Genomic DNA, 15,800 nt, shown 5'->3' on the forward strand with positions numbered 1-15,800 from the left:
AATCTTAGTCATGCTAAAGTAAGACATTTCATTAATTCAATGACATTGCGCAAAACATAGGGAAAGGTTACTGAACCATTTAATTTTCTCCAGTATTCAAGTCTCATTTCTGTGCCCAGCCTGAACCGTTAACACATTTTTCTCCCGCACAAAAAAATTCCCGTCTCAAGGTTTAGCCATAATATATTTTACAAAAAAGCTTCTCAACAATCTGGTTCATATTATGTAAATAAAAATACAAAAGCTCATTTTACCTTTTCAGGAACTAAGCTTTTTCCATCCCAAGCCCAACTCCTCTTTGTGAAGTAGTTCACTGTGGCAAATTCAATAAGTGCTGAAAACACGAAAGCATAACAAACAGCAATGAACCAATCCATAGCAGTTGCATATGCAACTTTGGGGAGTGAGTTCCTGGCACTGATGCTCAGAGTTGTCATGGTCAATACAGTTGTGACCCCTGAATAAAACACAAAAAAAAACCCTGGAATAATTTATTGTAATGTCTAACTTTGCTTCATTTAACACAATGAAAAAAACACACCGTATTTATTAATAACATAATACAATTATGATCACTGCAGATTGAATCTTGTAATTTAGTTGCATGCACATATTATTGTGAATTTAGCACTAGCCTTGCTTTCAATTTTCATACAAATTATTTTAGCAATGCATAAAATGTATTTCCAAACAGCAATATGCTTAGTAATAAGTGGGTCTATGGAATTTTTTTTTATTATATGCTACTAATTCATACTGTACCATAGGAGTTAAACTTCTTTCAGTGATAACTTTAGCACAAAATTGTCATGTTTCTCCCAATGTCAATTTTTAATTTTATCAACACAAAAAAAGTTATTGGTTATCTTAACGATCTGAGATATACCTTGATACTAAATCTATATGTCTGTTATAAGATGGTTGGTGCAATGATATAGAGGAGATTTTCTAGCTAGAATTGTGCTGAACAATATTGATCTGGATCTTCTAAACAATGGCAATCATCAGATTGAAGCTCCACTTTAAATTTTCTCTAAGATGGCAGTGCTCCACATTTCTTTGTCTTCCCAACCCGGCTTCTCCAGAAATGCGGAGTGCAGCATTCATGGTGAGCTCTATTGGATTACAGTAGAATCAGCAGAAGACAGGACACATTCTCTTTTTTATGACATTGGTTGTCATAAAGCAAGCTTCAATGCCAGTAAGAATAAGTGAAAAGGTGTATGAGTGAATGGAAAAATGCTGGGGTAGATAGGTGGATAGGTTCGGTTGGTGAGGTAAGTGGTTAGGAAGGCAGGTTATATCAGAAAGATGATGGAGGGAAACTCAGGTATTATAAGCCTGTTAAACTTTCGAAAATTGTTATAAGTATAATTAATATGAGGTGACTGAATAGCTTCATGACTTCCAGTTGAACTAACATGATTTTGTACATAATAGATCATAAGTTGATGAAGCTAATTGAATTTGTGGAAGAGATGACTAAACTACTGGATAGGGTAAATCTCTGGATATTACTTAGATGAAATGGCAGAAAACATATAAGCTGAAGTTTGTAAAATTGAATGAGAACTGTTGACCTAGTTAGAAGTTAATTGAGCAAGAGGAGACAGAACGTGGAGCTAATGATCTGATATTCTAATAGGAAACATGCAAGTGGTGGTGTACCACAAGGATGTTTGGACCTCAACTATTAAATGTACAGCGAAATCATGATGGATCAAATTCAGGTAAACCAAAACTCTAGTTATTTCAAACCATCAGCCAGCCATTCCATTGGCAGCAAATGCAAGTGAAGCCATAAGAAGCCATATTCCAAACTGATAAATCCAGATTAGCTGAATTTGTGAAAGCTTGAAGATGAAGGGGTTTTGCCCGAAACATTGATTTTCCTGCCCCTCGGATGCTGCCTGATCTGCTGTGCTTTTCCAGAACCACTCTAAGCTGGTTTCCAGCATTTGCAGTCCTCACTTTTGCCTAAGGCTTGACATATGACCAGTCAGAGCAGAATTAGGGGTCACAAGAGTGTGAAAGCATGAATCTCAGCAAGCCATCATTGACATCAACATCTTTGTGTGAAGGGATATACAAAGACTGCGAACATGGCTCAAGCTGTGAGCAAGTTAAAAGTGTTGTCAATTGGTGAGAAGGTGAAATTGACACAGCAAGTGGAAAGAGTTGAAAAGTGTGGTGTTGGAAAAGCACAGCAGGTCAGGCAGCATCTGAAGAGTTGGAGTGTCAACATTTCAGGCATAAGCCCTTCATCAGGAATGTTGGAGAGGGGGAAAGGGGCAGAGAGATAAATAGGAGGGTGGGAGTGGGGGGGAAGGTGACTGGGCAGGTGATAGGTAGATACAAGTGGGGAGTGAAAGTGATAGGTCGGAGGGGAAGGTGGAGCGGATTGGTGGGAAGGAAGATCGACAGGTAGGACAGTTCAAGAGGGTGGTGGTGAGTTGGAGGGTTGGATCTGGGATGAGGTCGGGGAGGAGGAAGGATGAGGAAACTGGTGAAGTCAATATTGATGTCGTGTGGTTGGAGGGTCCCAAGGCGAAAAATGAGGCATTCTTCATCCCGTTGTTGGGTGGCTTGGATTTGGTGGTGGAGATGGCCCATGTCCTTAGCTGAGTGAGAGGGGGGTTGAAGCCGTCACTACAAGTGGAAAGCTATGGCATGAAATGAAAACTGGATGCAGCAAAGTAGTGGGAGATTCCACTATCACATTTGTCAACCATTCTGAAACACAAGGTAATCATCTCAGAACAATTTGGCAGATCGGCATTCTCTTGAACAAGTAAGAAGATATGAACGGCTGCTCATCCCATTTTGAAAAGACTTAGCTAACATGGTTCAAGGCAGCCCATGCAGAGAATGTATCTATCCTGAGTCCATTCCTGCAGGAAAGGGTGGCCATCCTGACAAAGTGGGCCCACAAGGAATTCATTTGCACTAATAGATGGTTGGACTACTTCAAGACAACATATAGCTTCATCTTCTACACAGTAAGCTGTAAGGGTGTAGTGGTTACAGCAGCAATGACAGACGTTTGGTTCCACAATGGTCAGCTAGAGAATGAGAGACATTGCAATCGTGAATGAAACTGGACAGTTTTAGCATCTTTTGCTAAATCACTCCTTGATGATTAAAGCTGAAACATGTAATGATAGAAATCAAAGTAAGGAACACTGCACTGAAAAGCAGCTATGGCTTGTTAGGAAAATCCAAGAAGCCACTATGCTTCTTCATGAATGTGAAGACACTACTCAAGCAGTACAAGGCTTACAAATCCAGGTGAATGACCTCCAGCATTTGTGAGGCATGTATCAGGAAAGTGGACAAGACATATCAAAGCAAGCTCCAGTACAAACAACTGCCCACACATCCTGATATTCATGGACTCAACAATGTCAAAGTCTTGTCTCCCAACACCATGACCAACCAATGGATTAGGAACCTGAAAAGTAATTTCCAATGGTGGCTGATCTTTCAGGTTATTGAAATCATCAGTAAGAAACAGGAATACAAATGTTTGCGAGGCCATGCTCATGATGAAGGAAGTGTGGAAGATGGTGACAGAAGCCGCAATCGCCAACTGCCTCTGCCACACCTAGCTCAATGAGCTAAAATTGCTCAGGATGGCTAGAATAAAGGTGAGGACAAGCAACTCATTGACAAGGCTCTTTTCACTCAGCTGTAAGAGGCAGACATAGATGTTCCAGCAGAGACTTATACTGAGGTGGTTTACACAACAGAATTGACAGATCAGGCATCTGTAGATATATTGTACAATCTTCAGTCAAGGAGGTGGATCATCCAGACAAGCCCAATGAGTGCCAGCTCATTCATTCATTAGTTTCCCTGGCTGAAACCATGAAAGCCATAAAGAAACTCTGGAATTTCACACAGTAACATGAAAACACTGAAAACGTGTTTGACTCAATTAGAACATAGAACATCGAAAAGTACAGCACAGAACAGGCCCTTTGGCCCACGATGTTGTGCCGAGATTTAATCCTAATGTAAAATATAGTAACTTAACCTATGCACCCCTCAACTCACTGCTATCCATGTGCATGTCCAGCAGTCGATTAAATATCCCTAATGACTTTGCTTCCACCACAAAAGCTGGCAACACATTCCATGCATTGACAACATTATGGATTGAATCACTCTCACCCAAAGACAGCACATTATGCAGAAAGATTTATCAAGTGTTTCTGCAGCCAATTCCCAACATTTTCCAATTCTGCAAGGTCAAGCAACTGTGAGTTGTGGAGAAAGTGCAAAATTGATATCACATGTTGACTGTTTTATTGTGTTTTCATGTGCTTTTTATTTTGACACAGAACCAATTTGAAGGCAAATCAGGTTACACAGAGGTCTCCTTTTCTAGCTTGAAGAGATGTTTAACACAAATTTGTGAGCAGATACCCCAGGTATACCCCAGACATCCCTTATCAACTTATCAGGATTTGACTGTATTTGTGCAAACTAGAAAGTCACACATCCTAATTAGCTGGTAACACAAAAATTGGCAGCATGGTAAGCAATGTAGATGGAAGCATAAAATTATAAAGATTGATATTGAGAGATTAAATGAGTCTGCAAAACTGAGGTAAATGGATTTCAATGCAGGCAAAGGTGCAATATTCCAGGATCTAAAAATGGTAAAACAGGATATTATGTGTTCTCCTTGTTTTTAAGAGAATTTGCCTTTAAGGATGCTATGTGCTGTGTGTATATAACATTGCAACTTTGCCTGATAGTCTGCTTTGGGTTTATAAGCTGTGTACACACAGACATTAGTTTGCTGTGACACCTGCTTCAGAACTTATAATGTGTTTTATTTTGTTTTAAATAAATCAACCCATGGAGTTAGTCAATCCCTAATGAGTGATTGATCATTAGGCCATTATCATTAATGCTACATGTTGAACAATAGTGGGAAACATCATACTGATGAGGCCTATAATGCTTGATCAGTCAACAAGAAAGCTAATCTACAGCTAAAGCTAATCAACAGTCAAACTAATTTATAGTTACATGGGTAATTATATCAAACCACATTAAGGAGGGATCTTATGGTGCAGTGGTAGTGTTCTTTATCTCTGAGCCAGGAGGCCTGGATTCACATCCCTCCTACTCCAAAGATGTGTAATATATCTGAACAGGTTGATTGATTAAAAATTCCTATAAATCATGTGAAAGTGCATGAGACAGCCCTCAATGTCTTTGTTTGTTACCAACATATTTTGCAGGTAAGCAGACTAATCTTTATCCAAAGGCCAGTTTAACTCCCTTGAAAAAGGCAAGTAATCAGGCTCTGTTTGATCAACAGCTATCAAAGGTCACATTATCTCTATGTTCCACAACATTCCCCAGTTTAAGAAGGAGAAAACCTCTTAACACAATTTAAAAAGCTTAGAAAGCATTAAAGCTACATTTTCTGGATTCCGCTATGTCTAACACAGAAAAAAGCAAGCTGCTAATGTTTATTTAGCAATGACACAAATACTGGGGGGAGCTGCAGAAATTGAGGAAGATTGCTAGAGGTTACAGCAGGTTATAGATAGCCTGGAGATTTGGGAAGAGAAAGAGTAGAGGAATTTAATCTGCATAATTGTGAGGTAAGGTATTTTAGAAGGTCTAATGCAGGAAGGAAGCATACAGTAAATGGCAGAACCCTGAGAAGCATTAACATACAGAGGGATCTAGGCATACAGATCCACAGTTCCTTGAAAGTGGCAACACAAGTTGATAAGTTGGTCAAGGCAACATATGGCATGCTTGCCTTCATTGGTCAGGGCATTGAGTCATGTTGCAGCTATATAAGATTTTGGAATTTTGGAATATTGTGTAAAATTGTGGTTGCCATACTACCAGAAGGCCGTAGAGGCTTTAAAAATGGTGTTGAAAAGGTTTATCAAGATGTTGCCTGGGTCAAAGAATATTATCTATGAAGAGAGATTGCACAAACCTGATTTGTTTTCACTTGAAAATCAGAGGCTGAGGGTGACCTGACAGAAGTTTACAAAATTATGAGAAACATGGATACAGTGGATTGTGGGAGTGTTTTTCCCAAGGTAGAAACGACAATTACAAAAGGGACAGAAGTTTAAAGATGTTTCTACACAGATGGTGGTAAGTGCCTGGAATGTGCAGCTGATGAGGTGGTATAAGCCGAGACGATAGCAATATTTCAGCTGCATCTTGGCAGATATGTGAACAGGCAAGGAATGGTGGGAATTGGACTTCATACAAGCAAGGGGTTTTGAGTTTAAAAAGGCGTCATGAATCAGCACAGACTTGGTGGTCCAAAGGGCTTATTCCTGTGTTGTACTGTTCATTGTTCTAATTAGGAGCAGTGGTCTCGACAAATTTAACATATCAGGATTAATAGCCAAAGACTAAATTAAAATCCCCAAAAGATACACATCACATTTAAAAACCAATTTAAGTGAGACAAAATTTTCCATATTCATGGACGACAATACATATTATTTAAACAGAAGCCAAGAGAATCCACAACTCATTTTGTAAGCAGATGGAGATAAACTGACTCATTACATGATTTTTCAGATGAGGAAGTAGAAAACAGAATCATTGTGTCAGTGATCACACACACCCTCACAAAACCTTTCCACCAAGTTTTTTTCTGGCAAACTGATCATTTCTAGTGTGGAAAAAATAATGAATAATGAACGTAAGGTGTGGCCTTCTGCATTCAAGAAGAAAGTGCCCAGATTTCAATCACTTTTGATCATTAGTAAATGCCATCGGCAGAGGCAGTAAAGTAAAGCAAAGGCTGCTGTAATTCCAAAGAGCTGGGCTCTGATGCCAACAGATTGTATACAAGTAGTACTTTCAAGCTACAATAAAGACCAACTGCAGTCATGCCAGAGGCATACTCTTGAAGTGATTAATGAATAGGAACTTAAGACATACATGATGAGACAAATAATGGTGAACATGTTGCATGTTGTCAATCTCATTTAAAAAAATCAACGTCATCACATGAACTGAAGTGCTAAAAAAAAATTGAAAATCATCTATCCTTAGAAAACTTGTGACTGTTCATTATTAGCTATGATTGACAGGGGATGAGCGCTAATGTACAATTCCTGAGGGCTCCAAAAATCATGTCTGAGAAGCAATGATGAAACCTACGAACATAAAATTTTAACATTCAATGATTCTCCAACTACACGTGCAGGATCAATGGTACTGGAGTACAAGTATAATCAATCTACCTGGATGTTACAGTGTCATAGGCATTACTGGATCAGCAATTGCAGATATACAAGCATACTGTGAGATCATTCTAGTCACCATTTTTGGAATCTGTCAAACATCAAAGACATAACAGAAACCAGAGCAGACTATTCAAAATAGATGAGTAGAACTGAATATGAAAGAAAAATGGAAGGCCACTTTCTTCTGAATGAATGGAGCTAAAATCTCAGCTCTCTGGTTTGGGGGGAAAAATGAACACTTAAGAGGTAAAGGTTGAACTACTAGCTCAGGATAAATCCAAACCTGATATCTTGGAGTTGAGCAAGTTTTGGAGGTTTACCCTGATTAAACTCACAAATGTGAATGAAGAACTGGTAGAGAAGAAAGTAGGGAGGACGAGCATCCCGTATCATAAATCCAGGAATAGATTGCTGGTTTACAGAAACATTTGCAGCAATTTTCCTTTGAACAGTTCATATTCAGCAGAAGCAGCTCCAGAAACATCACATTGAGCTCAAAGTGATGCTAGATAACATGTTCATCTTGCAAATATTCTGTTATTATGCAATTTAATGCTACACTTTGACTTTGGGTTCAAGGAGAAGGCAAAGTCAAGAATTATCTTCAAGCTTCAAAGTAACTTTGTTACACATTTAAACAAAAGACTGATAAAAATGGGAACCACAGATATAAACCCTCTGACATATTTATATTAAGGACAAATCTATCTCACTCAAATCCATGTGATCATGTCAGTCTTCCACACTAGGATGATGTTGAGTGTCCAGTTCCCCTGTAGAATCCAAGTCAAATCTAATAAAATGACCCATACTGTGGAAGCTGTGCTGAATGGTGTGTGCTACTATGACAAGATTCTCTAGGGTCCTGAAGCCCTAACACAGTGCCTGTCCAGATGGATTTTGCCCAATTATAAAGTTTGATATTTATGTACACTCTTAAATGAGTTATTTATTTTACTTATTTCTACAATGTTAAAAATCACACAACACCAGATTATAGTCCAACAGGTTTATTTGAAAGCACTAGCTTTCGGAGTGCTCCTCCTTCATCAGGAGGTTGTCATCAGGGGAAGGAGCAGTGCTTCGAAACTAGTGCTTCTAAATAAACCTGTTGCACTATAACCTGGTGTTGTGTGATTTTCAACTTTGTCCACCCTAGTCCAACACCTCCAAATCTTTCTACAACATTCACTTTTTATCTTTCCATCCTTCAATAGGTAGATCAAGAAAGTCTATGGCCAGGTATAAAAACACTTGAAGTAACGTTGGTTAATCTTCACGTTCTCTCTTGGCTTCTGATATATCAGACATTCTTGCAAAAGTAACTTGTGTTGACTGATTGCATGAATGCATGGAAAGTAGAATTGATTTTATCTCTTCATCAGTAACACCTGGATCAAGTCTGAGAAGACTGATGTTGTTTGCCCATTGATAGCTGTTTTGTATATTAAAAGTATATTCCCTTGCAGTATTGACCCATCCTCCAAAGTTCTGTTCAAATGTATGAATGTGTATGTTGAGTTGTGAACAATTTGACTTGTTGCTTGATATGCTCTTCAGGCTGTAGCACATTTCAATGGGCTACCTTTTTAGCTACAAAAGAGAATACTGACATTGGATGGCTGTACAGTTTTGTGTTCACTAATGTGGGGTTTTGAAGCCACATTTGAAACAAAATACTGTAAAATAGATTCTTTACAATTGCACATTGATTGTCACAGACGGTATATTGTTCAGATGAAGGATCTGTCTCTTCTGGGCAGATAGTTTATTCTGCATTTAAGCAGTCAATACATCCCGTAGAATGTTCGGCATTAAATAGAAATTCTGCTGTATAAGGCTTCCTAATTTGGTAGAGTCTGTATCATGGGATATGGGCCAGCATCTATCCATCCCTAATTGGCCCTTGATCAGAGTAGCTGAGGCCATTTTAGAGGGCAATTAAGGATCAACCACATTTTCTGTGGGTCTGGAATCATGCATTGGCTAGACCAATCCTTCTTCAGATATAGCAATGAAGTAGATAGATTCCAAGTAGTTTTCAATTCCAGATTTTTTATTGAATTCAAATATTACCATCTGCCATCATGTTGGAATTTGAATGTCAGAATATTGGTCTGCAGTTCTAAATTATTAGCCCAGTGACAGTACCACTGCCTCCCCAAGAGACCGCTCATTCAGAAGTTAGATCTGCTTTGGATTGAAGAAATTCAGTAACTGATTTACCTAAAAGACTAACTGCAATTCTGTTACAAATGAGTACTTACGAATTTCAGTGCCTGGTTCAGATAATGCATCACACAGATCCTTAACAATGATATGTGCAGATTGTTTTAGAAATTTGTATCTGCAATTGAAGTGTAATCTTGAACTAAGATCGTCAGGTTCTGAAGAAGAATTTCTAGTTAACCTTATTTCTTTCTTCACAGATGCTGCCAGATATGCTGACCTTCTCCAGCATTTGATTTGGTGTCTAAGTCAAAAGCTGTTCCAAATATTAGAAATTCTGCCTTCCACATCTGTGAATTCATTGATCCACCAAATATATCTGAAAACTTATATTTTCTGGTTGGAAGGTTGATACCAGTGAATTTTGTTGCATTGCTCAGAGTGACATTTGAAGTTGTTGATTATTTTACTGATTTGAAAGAATGTTATTAGGGTTTTGATCTCCATGTACTGCACACTTTTCAGTGTTTTGCAGTATTCTTCATGATTAACATTGTTGTTGTTGCAAAGATTGCCATTGTAGTACTGAAACTGTTGAAGTTTCTGCTGTTTTATGGTATCTTCACAGAGCTGAATGAAGATATTCATTTTTCATGATGGCTGAAGAATAGTCAAAGGATTTATAAGTTGAAACTGCTACATTCAAGAAGATTCAACATTTTTGGGAGTGCAGAGAGCTGTGATTCAATTCTTTTTGACTGTATCAAAGATGACTGCTGTGATATCATTTGAGTTGATCTCTGCATTTGAGGATTTTTCACATCAATTTCAATATCTTGTGGTCAGAGTTTTACTATTTGTCTTTATCCACATATTTGCATTTTAATAAATTAAATCAATATGATTTGTTACTGAATAAAACTTTGAATTTATCATTTCTACCATTGAAATAACAAAGATTTCACTAACATTATTGTTCAGGCTCTGATAATCCAAATTTCAAATTTTTTTTTTTCCCAATTGATTTTTCTTGTAGCCTTAGCCTGATGTATTAATGTAACTTGCTATTGTTAACTTTTTCACCGAGTAGATTGTCCAGAAATTCGTTAACTAACCATTAAAGCCTTAACTGTGCTCCCAAGCCTAGTGTTTTTTGTCCTTTCCCTTAAAGAGGTAAACTTTGCTTTGGGTGTTCACCTATCAGCCCCTTTGAGATTATTCATATTTGAGCTGTTTCTCGGGTGAGTTTTCTATTTAAGCGATGTTTCCTTCATGGCAGCTATTCAGCTCTGTGGCTTTTCTGGTTGCAATTATTTCTCGATAAAAAATATGCTTCTGAATTCTTCTCTTCTCCAGATGTCCTCAGATCTGTTTTTGATCTTCACCGCTGACAGAATTTTCTAGGCAGTGAATCCTAAAGTTGTGACCACCTTTCAAAGTGTGATTTGATCTCACACTCTGAGTTTAGGTTCTGAACAAACTGATTGAGGAGAAGGCAAATTCAAGAACCAGCAAAGAGTTCAAATATGAAATAATTACTATGGAATACAGCAATACACGGTAATAATTGATATACCAGGTACTAATATTAGGTAAGGAATAATCTGCCATCTTCGTGTGTTCATGGACAGGTGCTCATGTGAGTCTTCCACACTAGTGCTGTGGAGAGCCCAGTCTCTAGTGTAGAGTATAACCTAATGATGTCTAACTCCACCCACACTGTGATATTTATATTTGGAGATGTTCAACTCTGTGTCAGGTGATGTTACAAGGAATTAAGGGCTACGGGGAGAATGCGGGTAAGTGGAGTTGAAATGCCCATCAGCCATGATTGAATGGCGGAGTGGACTCGATGGGCCGAATGGCCTTACTTCCGCTCCTATGTCTTATAGTCTTATGGTCTTAGGTGGAGTTGCACACCGCATTAAACAAGGAGTTGTAAATCACTCATGTCACAGTCTTTTCAGAAGTAAATGCTTCCTAGGATGCTGTAGTGAAAACACCAGCAAGGCAAGAGGAAATGAAACATTCACAGAAGCAGCAAATGGAAGCAAAACAGGCTTTAAAAATGCATTTAAAAAGTTGAAGAGGCTAGGCTGTTATTAGAACAGTTACAATTAATTGCTAAATTTGTTAAATTGTTAGATCTGTCATTGATGTAATTTTGTTTACGTTGAAGTGTTACAGGGCATAAGTGATGGGTATATTATGGCTGGAGACCTGATATGATCTTGCAGATTGTCCAAACAGACTACAGGTTGATTGGTGTACCTAGTTCTTACCTAGCAATGATCGACGTAACTGGCTTTGCAGAAAATACTGCACTCGCGATAATATTGCTACAAAATGCTATGCTTATACTAGATTTCAAAAATGCTATTCCATTTGAAATTCCACTCAATACAAAAATCTGAATGAGGAACAAGAGTAGGCCATTGGGCCATTCAGTAAGATTATTGCTGATGTGATTACTCCACATTCTTGCCTACCCACAATAACTTTCAGCCATTTTGTTTAAACATTCTATCATAGGATGTGGGTGTCACTGGAAAGACCAACATTTGGTGCCAATCCTTAATTGCAATAGAACTTTCACTAAAGTTCACCACTAGCCTCAGCACATCACTACTGTTGTTCTCGGATCAACTTGCACACCATTTTAGCTTTCGATGCTTTACTTTGGAGTTGAGGGACGCACATGACTTGCACATTTCCGCTAGGTCACAGGGACACATGGTAGAATGGTGACCATGGTAGGGGCAATCGAAGCTAGCATAATGAAGCCAATTGTGAATAAGAGGAGACTAGAGGCTCTACAATTGAGGCACCTTGGGAGACAGAGGTGTTCTAGTTTTGGAATCTTCCACAAAAGGAAACATTCTTTCTACATTGACCCTTTCTGGGCACTGCAGGATATGTCAATTAAATAATCTCTTGCTCTTCTAAACTCCAATGGATACAGGCCTAGCCTGTTCAACATCTGCTCAAAAGCCAACCTATCCATTCCAGGTATTAGAGTAGTAAACTTTTTCCGAATTGCCTCCAGTGTCTTAATTAAGGATGCCAATACTATACACAATAGATGAGATTGAGATTAGATTACAATGTGGAAACAGGCCCTTTAGCCCAACAAGTCCACACCGACCCGCCGAAGCGAAACCCACCCATACCCCTACATTTACCCCTTACCTAACACTACAGGCAATTTAGTATGGCCAATTCACCTGACCCTGCACATCTTTGGATGGTGGGAGGAAACCGGAGCACCCGGAGGAAACCCACGCAGACACGGGGAGAACGTGCAAACTCCACACAGTCAGTCGCCTGAGGCGGGAATTGAACCCGGGTCTCTGACACTGTGAGGCAGCAGTGCTAACCACTGTGCCACCGTGCCGCCCACCATTCTCTACATTCATTCCACTATTTCCCTGTAGAGTTGAAGCATAACCTCCTTACTACAATTCCCCTAGCAAAATACGGATAACATTCTATTAGCTTTCCTAATTACTTGCTACATCTACATGCTAGCCTACTTCAATTCATGCATTAGTACACCATGATCCCTCCACATCTCAAAGTTCTGCAGTCTTTCAATATTTAAGTAATGTTTCTTTATTTGCCTACCAAAATGGTTGATTTCAGTTATTTTCATTGTTATATTGTATTTGCCAGATATTTGTCCACTCATTTAATCTATCTCTTTGAAGCCTCCTTTTTCCCTCAGCACAACTTAGTTTCCTACCTGCTTTTGTGTCATCAGCTAATTTAGCAGCCATACTCTCTGCTCCTTCATCTAAATCATTTATATAAATTACAAAACAACTGTAGTCCCAGCACGGATTCCTATGACACACCACCTGTTATGTGTTGCCAACCAGATAATTATCCATTTTAGCTAGCCGGACTTCTATCCATGCCTCTACACCAAGAGCTCTCAATTTCTATTAAAATGCCTTTAAAATCCTGAAACTCCATCAAAAACAGTGTTGTAAATACCCTTACATCCTAAGACTGCAGTGGTTCATGACATCAACTCATCACTACCTTCTCAAGGGCAATTAGGGATAGGCAATAAATGCTGGTTTAGCTAAAAATGCCCATATCTGATGAAAGAAAAATTTTAATAAAACACACCCCCAGTTCCCATTTATCCACAGAACATTACTTCTTCAAGTAATGTTGTGTGGATAAATGGGAACTGTTGGTTAAACAGAGGTGGAATTTTCCCTTCCCTGCTGTGCCATTAGCTACGTTGAGAAAGATGGGAAAATACAGACAAAATGAAAAAAATAAGAATTTTAATGTGATAAAATCTTTTGTGGCTTTTCATCTTAAGCCTGAAATGGCGTCCTCAGGGTCTTGTCAAAGGCATTACTTCCATGTATTTGCAACTCATTAATATCCCAACTTGTCTTATTTATGGACCACTTCCAACTCTCCTCTCCATCCTTGAGAAACGGAATGGCTCAAATTCCTGATGTGTTGATCAGAACAGGTACCTGGTGGCAGCAGCTCACTGAATGTCTGTCCTGACAATCAAGCAACTGGTTCTTCACAACAAGTGTCCCTGCATGCTCCTTAGCAATCATATTGCACAACCTTACATTCACTAAAGTTCACCACTAGCCTCAGCACATCACTACTGTTGTTCTCGGATAAACTTGCACACCATTTTAGCCTTCAATCCTTTACTTTGGAGTTGAGGGACACACATGACTTGCACATTTCTGCTAGGTCACAGGGACACATGGTAGAATGGTGACCATGGTAGGAGGCAATGGAGCTAGCATAATGAAGCTGATTGTGAATAAGAGGAGACTGGAGGTTCTACAATTGAGGTGGGTTGGGAAACAGAGGTGTTCAACAGATCACAGCAACTCTGGCTAATACATGCAGAGCACCAATTAAAGATTCCCAGTCATCATCATCAAACTGTCATCTGCTGCAGCAGGATTTGTACTCAGTAGAATTGAGTGGCAGTCACATCTCAGTAGTTGTAAAGATCACAGTTGCCCTGAATTTTTATGATACTAGCTTGTTTCAAGAAATACCTGGGTACCTGTGTCGTGGTTCCTAATCCTCAACTCATAATGCATCCTGAAAGATAACAGAAGACATTTCTCCATCTTACAGCTTTTCATTTCCTTTCCTCATGAAGAGGAGAGTTATGCAGTTCATGCAATGGGATATTCCAGCATGACTGGCTTTCCCCAGGTTCAGGACACTCTTAGACTGAACTCATGTTGCTTTGAGAGTGCAGTATCACCAACCTGCAAAGTTCATTATTGAAAAGGTTTTCAATACTGCTCAATACATCACTGCTCAAATTATCTACGGCCATCCATCCAACTTTTGGAGGTGTGTGCTAAATATCTTGGGATCTGCCATAACTCTTTACATACTAGAGAACTCACAGGTTTCTGTAGCCTTGCAATGTCCTCATGCTATACAGGGATGGCTACTGGGAGACAAGAGGTGCCTCCACTCAACATAACTCATGGCACCTTCACAAAACCCTCAAACAATTTCAGATCAAAAGTATAATGCTACTCATGGTTCCACCCAACCACAATGGAACAGACATAAGCCACCGTAAGATGAGATCTCATGCATGGACCGCTTCAGTGGGATTTTGTACTCTAGCCCAGAAAGGATGTGTCATGTCACTATTGGAGGCAATAAAGGTAGATCCTGATGCTGATAAAATGTGTGATCTACCACAGTCTTCTTAGGATGAAGATGAGAGGTTCAAAGGTTGAGCAGAAGAGCCATCCAAAACAGCATGGCAGTGCAGTGCAACTTTGAACTTGAGCAGTCCAAGATAACCTCACTGAAACTCATTTCCAGATTGAATGAGCTGGGTCTATAATGGTTTAACTGTTTATCTTTCTGGCAAGCAGTCACCACTTAGTACAGTTAATATGTATTACTTTTCCAGTCTTTGACTTGTATATTTGATATGTTTGGCTATTTTAAAGTACCTACACATTACACATCCTAATCACCATTTGGGAATAAGCAGTTATTGTTCAATGATTTAAAATGGATGACAATAAGGTTAGGCAGCTCTTAAGACTTCAGTGAGCATACCATATCTGAGTGTAATGCAGTTAAGTGTCTCATGATGGCCAGTAGTTTGAGAGGTAGTTTGACAAATCTCCTTTTGACTCTTCCATCATTAGTAAACTTTAATGTTTCAAAGTGCCTGCAGACTGTTAAATTATCCTGAAATGCTGGAATATCCTGAGGGACAGCTTTGAACCTGCAAGTGGCAGTGTTTTGTACAGCTTTTCTCAGCAGACAATGCACTATGAGGGCGAATGTACATGTGAACTGTCCATTGTACATCTCCCAGCATTAAACTGCAGCGTAGTTCCTTGA

General features: G+C 39.1%; 1 protein-coding gene across 4 annotated transcripts in view; it reads right to left on the reverse strand.

Annotated features, from left to right (window-relative positions):
- The window catches only part of LOC122556556 (gamma-aminobutyric acid receptor subunit alpha-1-like), a 56,515-nt gene that overhangs the window by 6,054 nt on the left and 34,661 nt on the right, over positions 1 to 15,800 (reverse strand). For all 4 annotated transcript variants that reach the window (XM_043703351.1, XM_043703350.1, XM_043703352.1 and 1 more), the window contains exon 9: positions 255 to 457. In XM_043703351.1, the coding sequence (XP_043559286.1) occupies positions 255 to 457 (203 nt within the window). The remainder of the gene's footprint in view (positions 1 to 254; positions 458 to 15,800) is intronic.

The sequence above is a fragment of the Chiloscyllium plagiosum genome, chromosome 14 (assembly GCF_004010195.1).
Source record: "Chiloscyllium plagiosum isolate BGI_BamShark_2017 chromosome 14, ASM401019v2, whole genome shotgun sequence".
NCBI classification, from domain to species: domain Eukaryota; kingdom Metazoa; phylum Chordata; class Chondrichthyes; order Orectolobiformes; family Hemiscylliidae; genus Chiloscyllium; species Chiloscyllium plagiosum.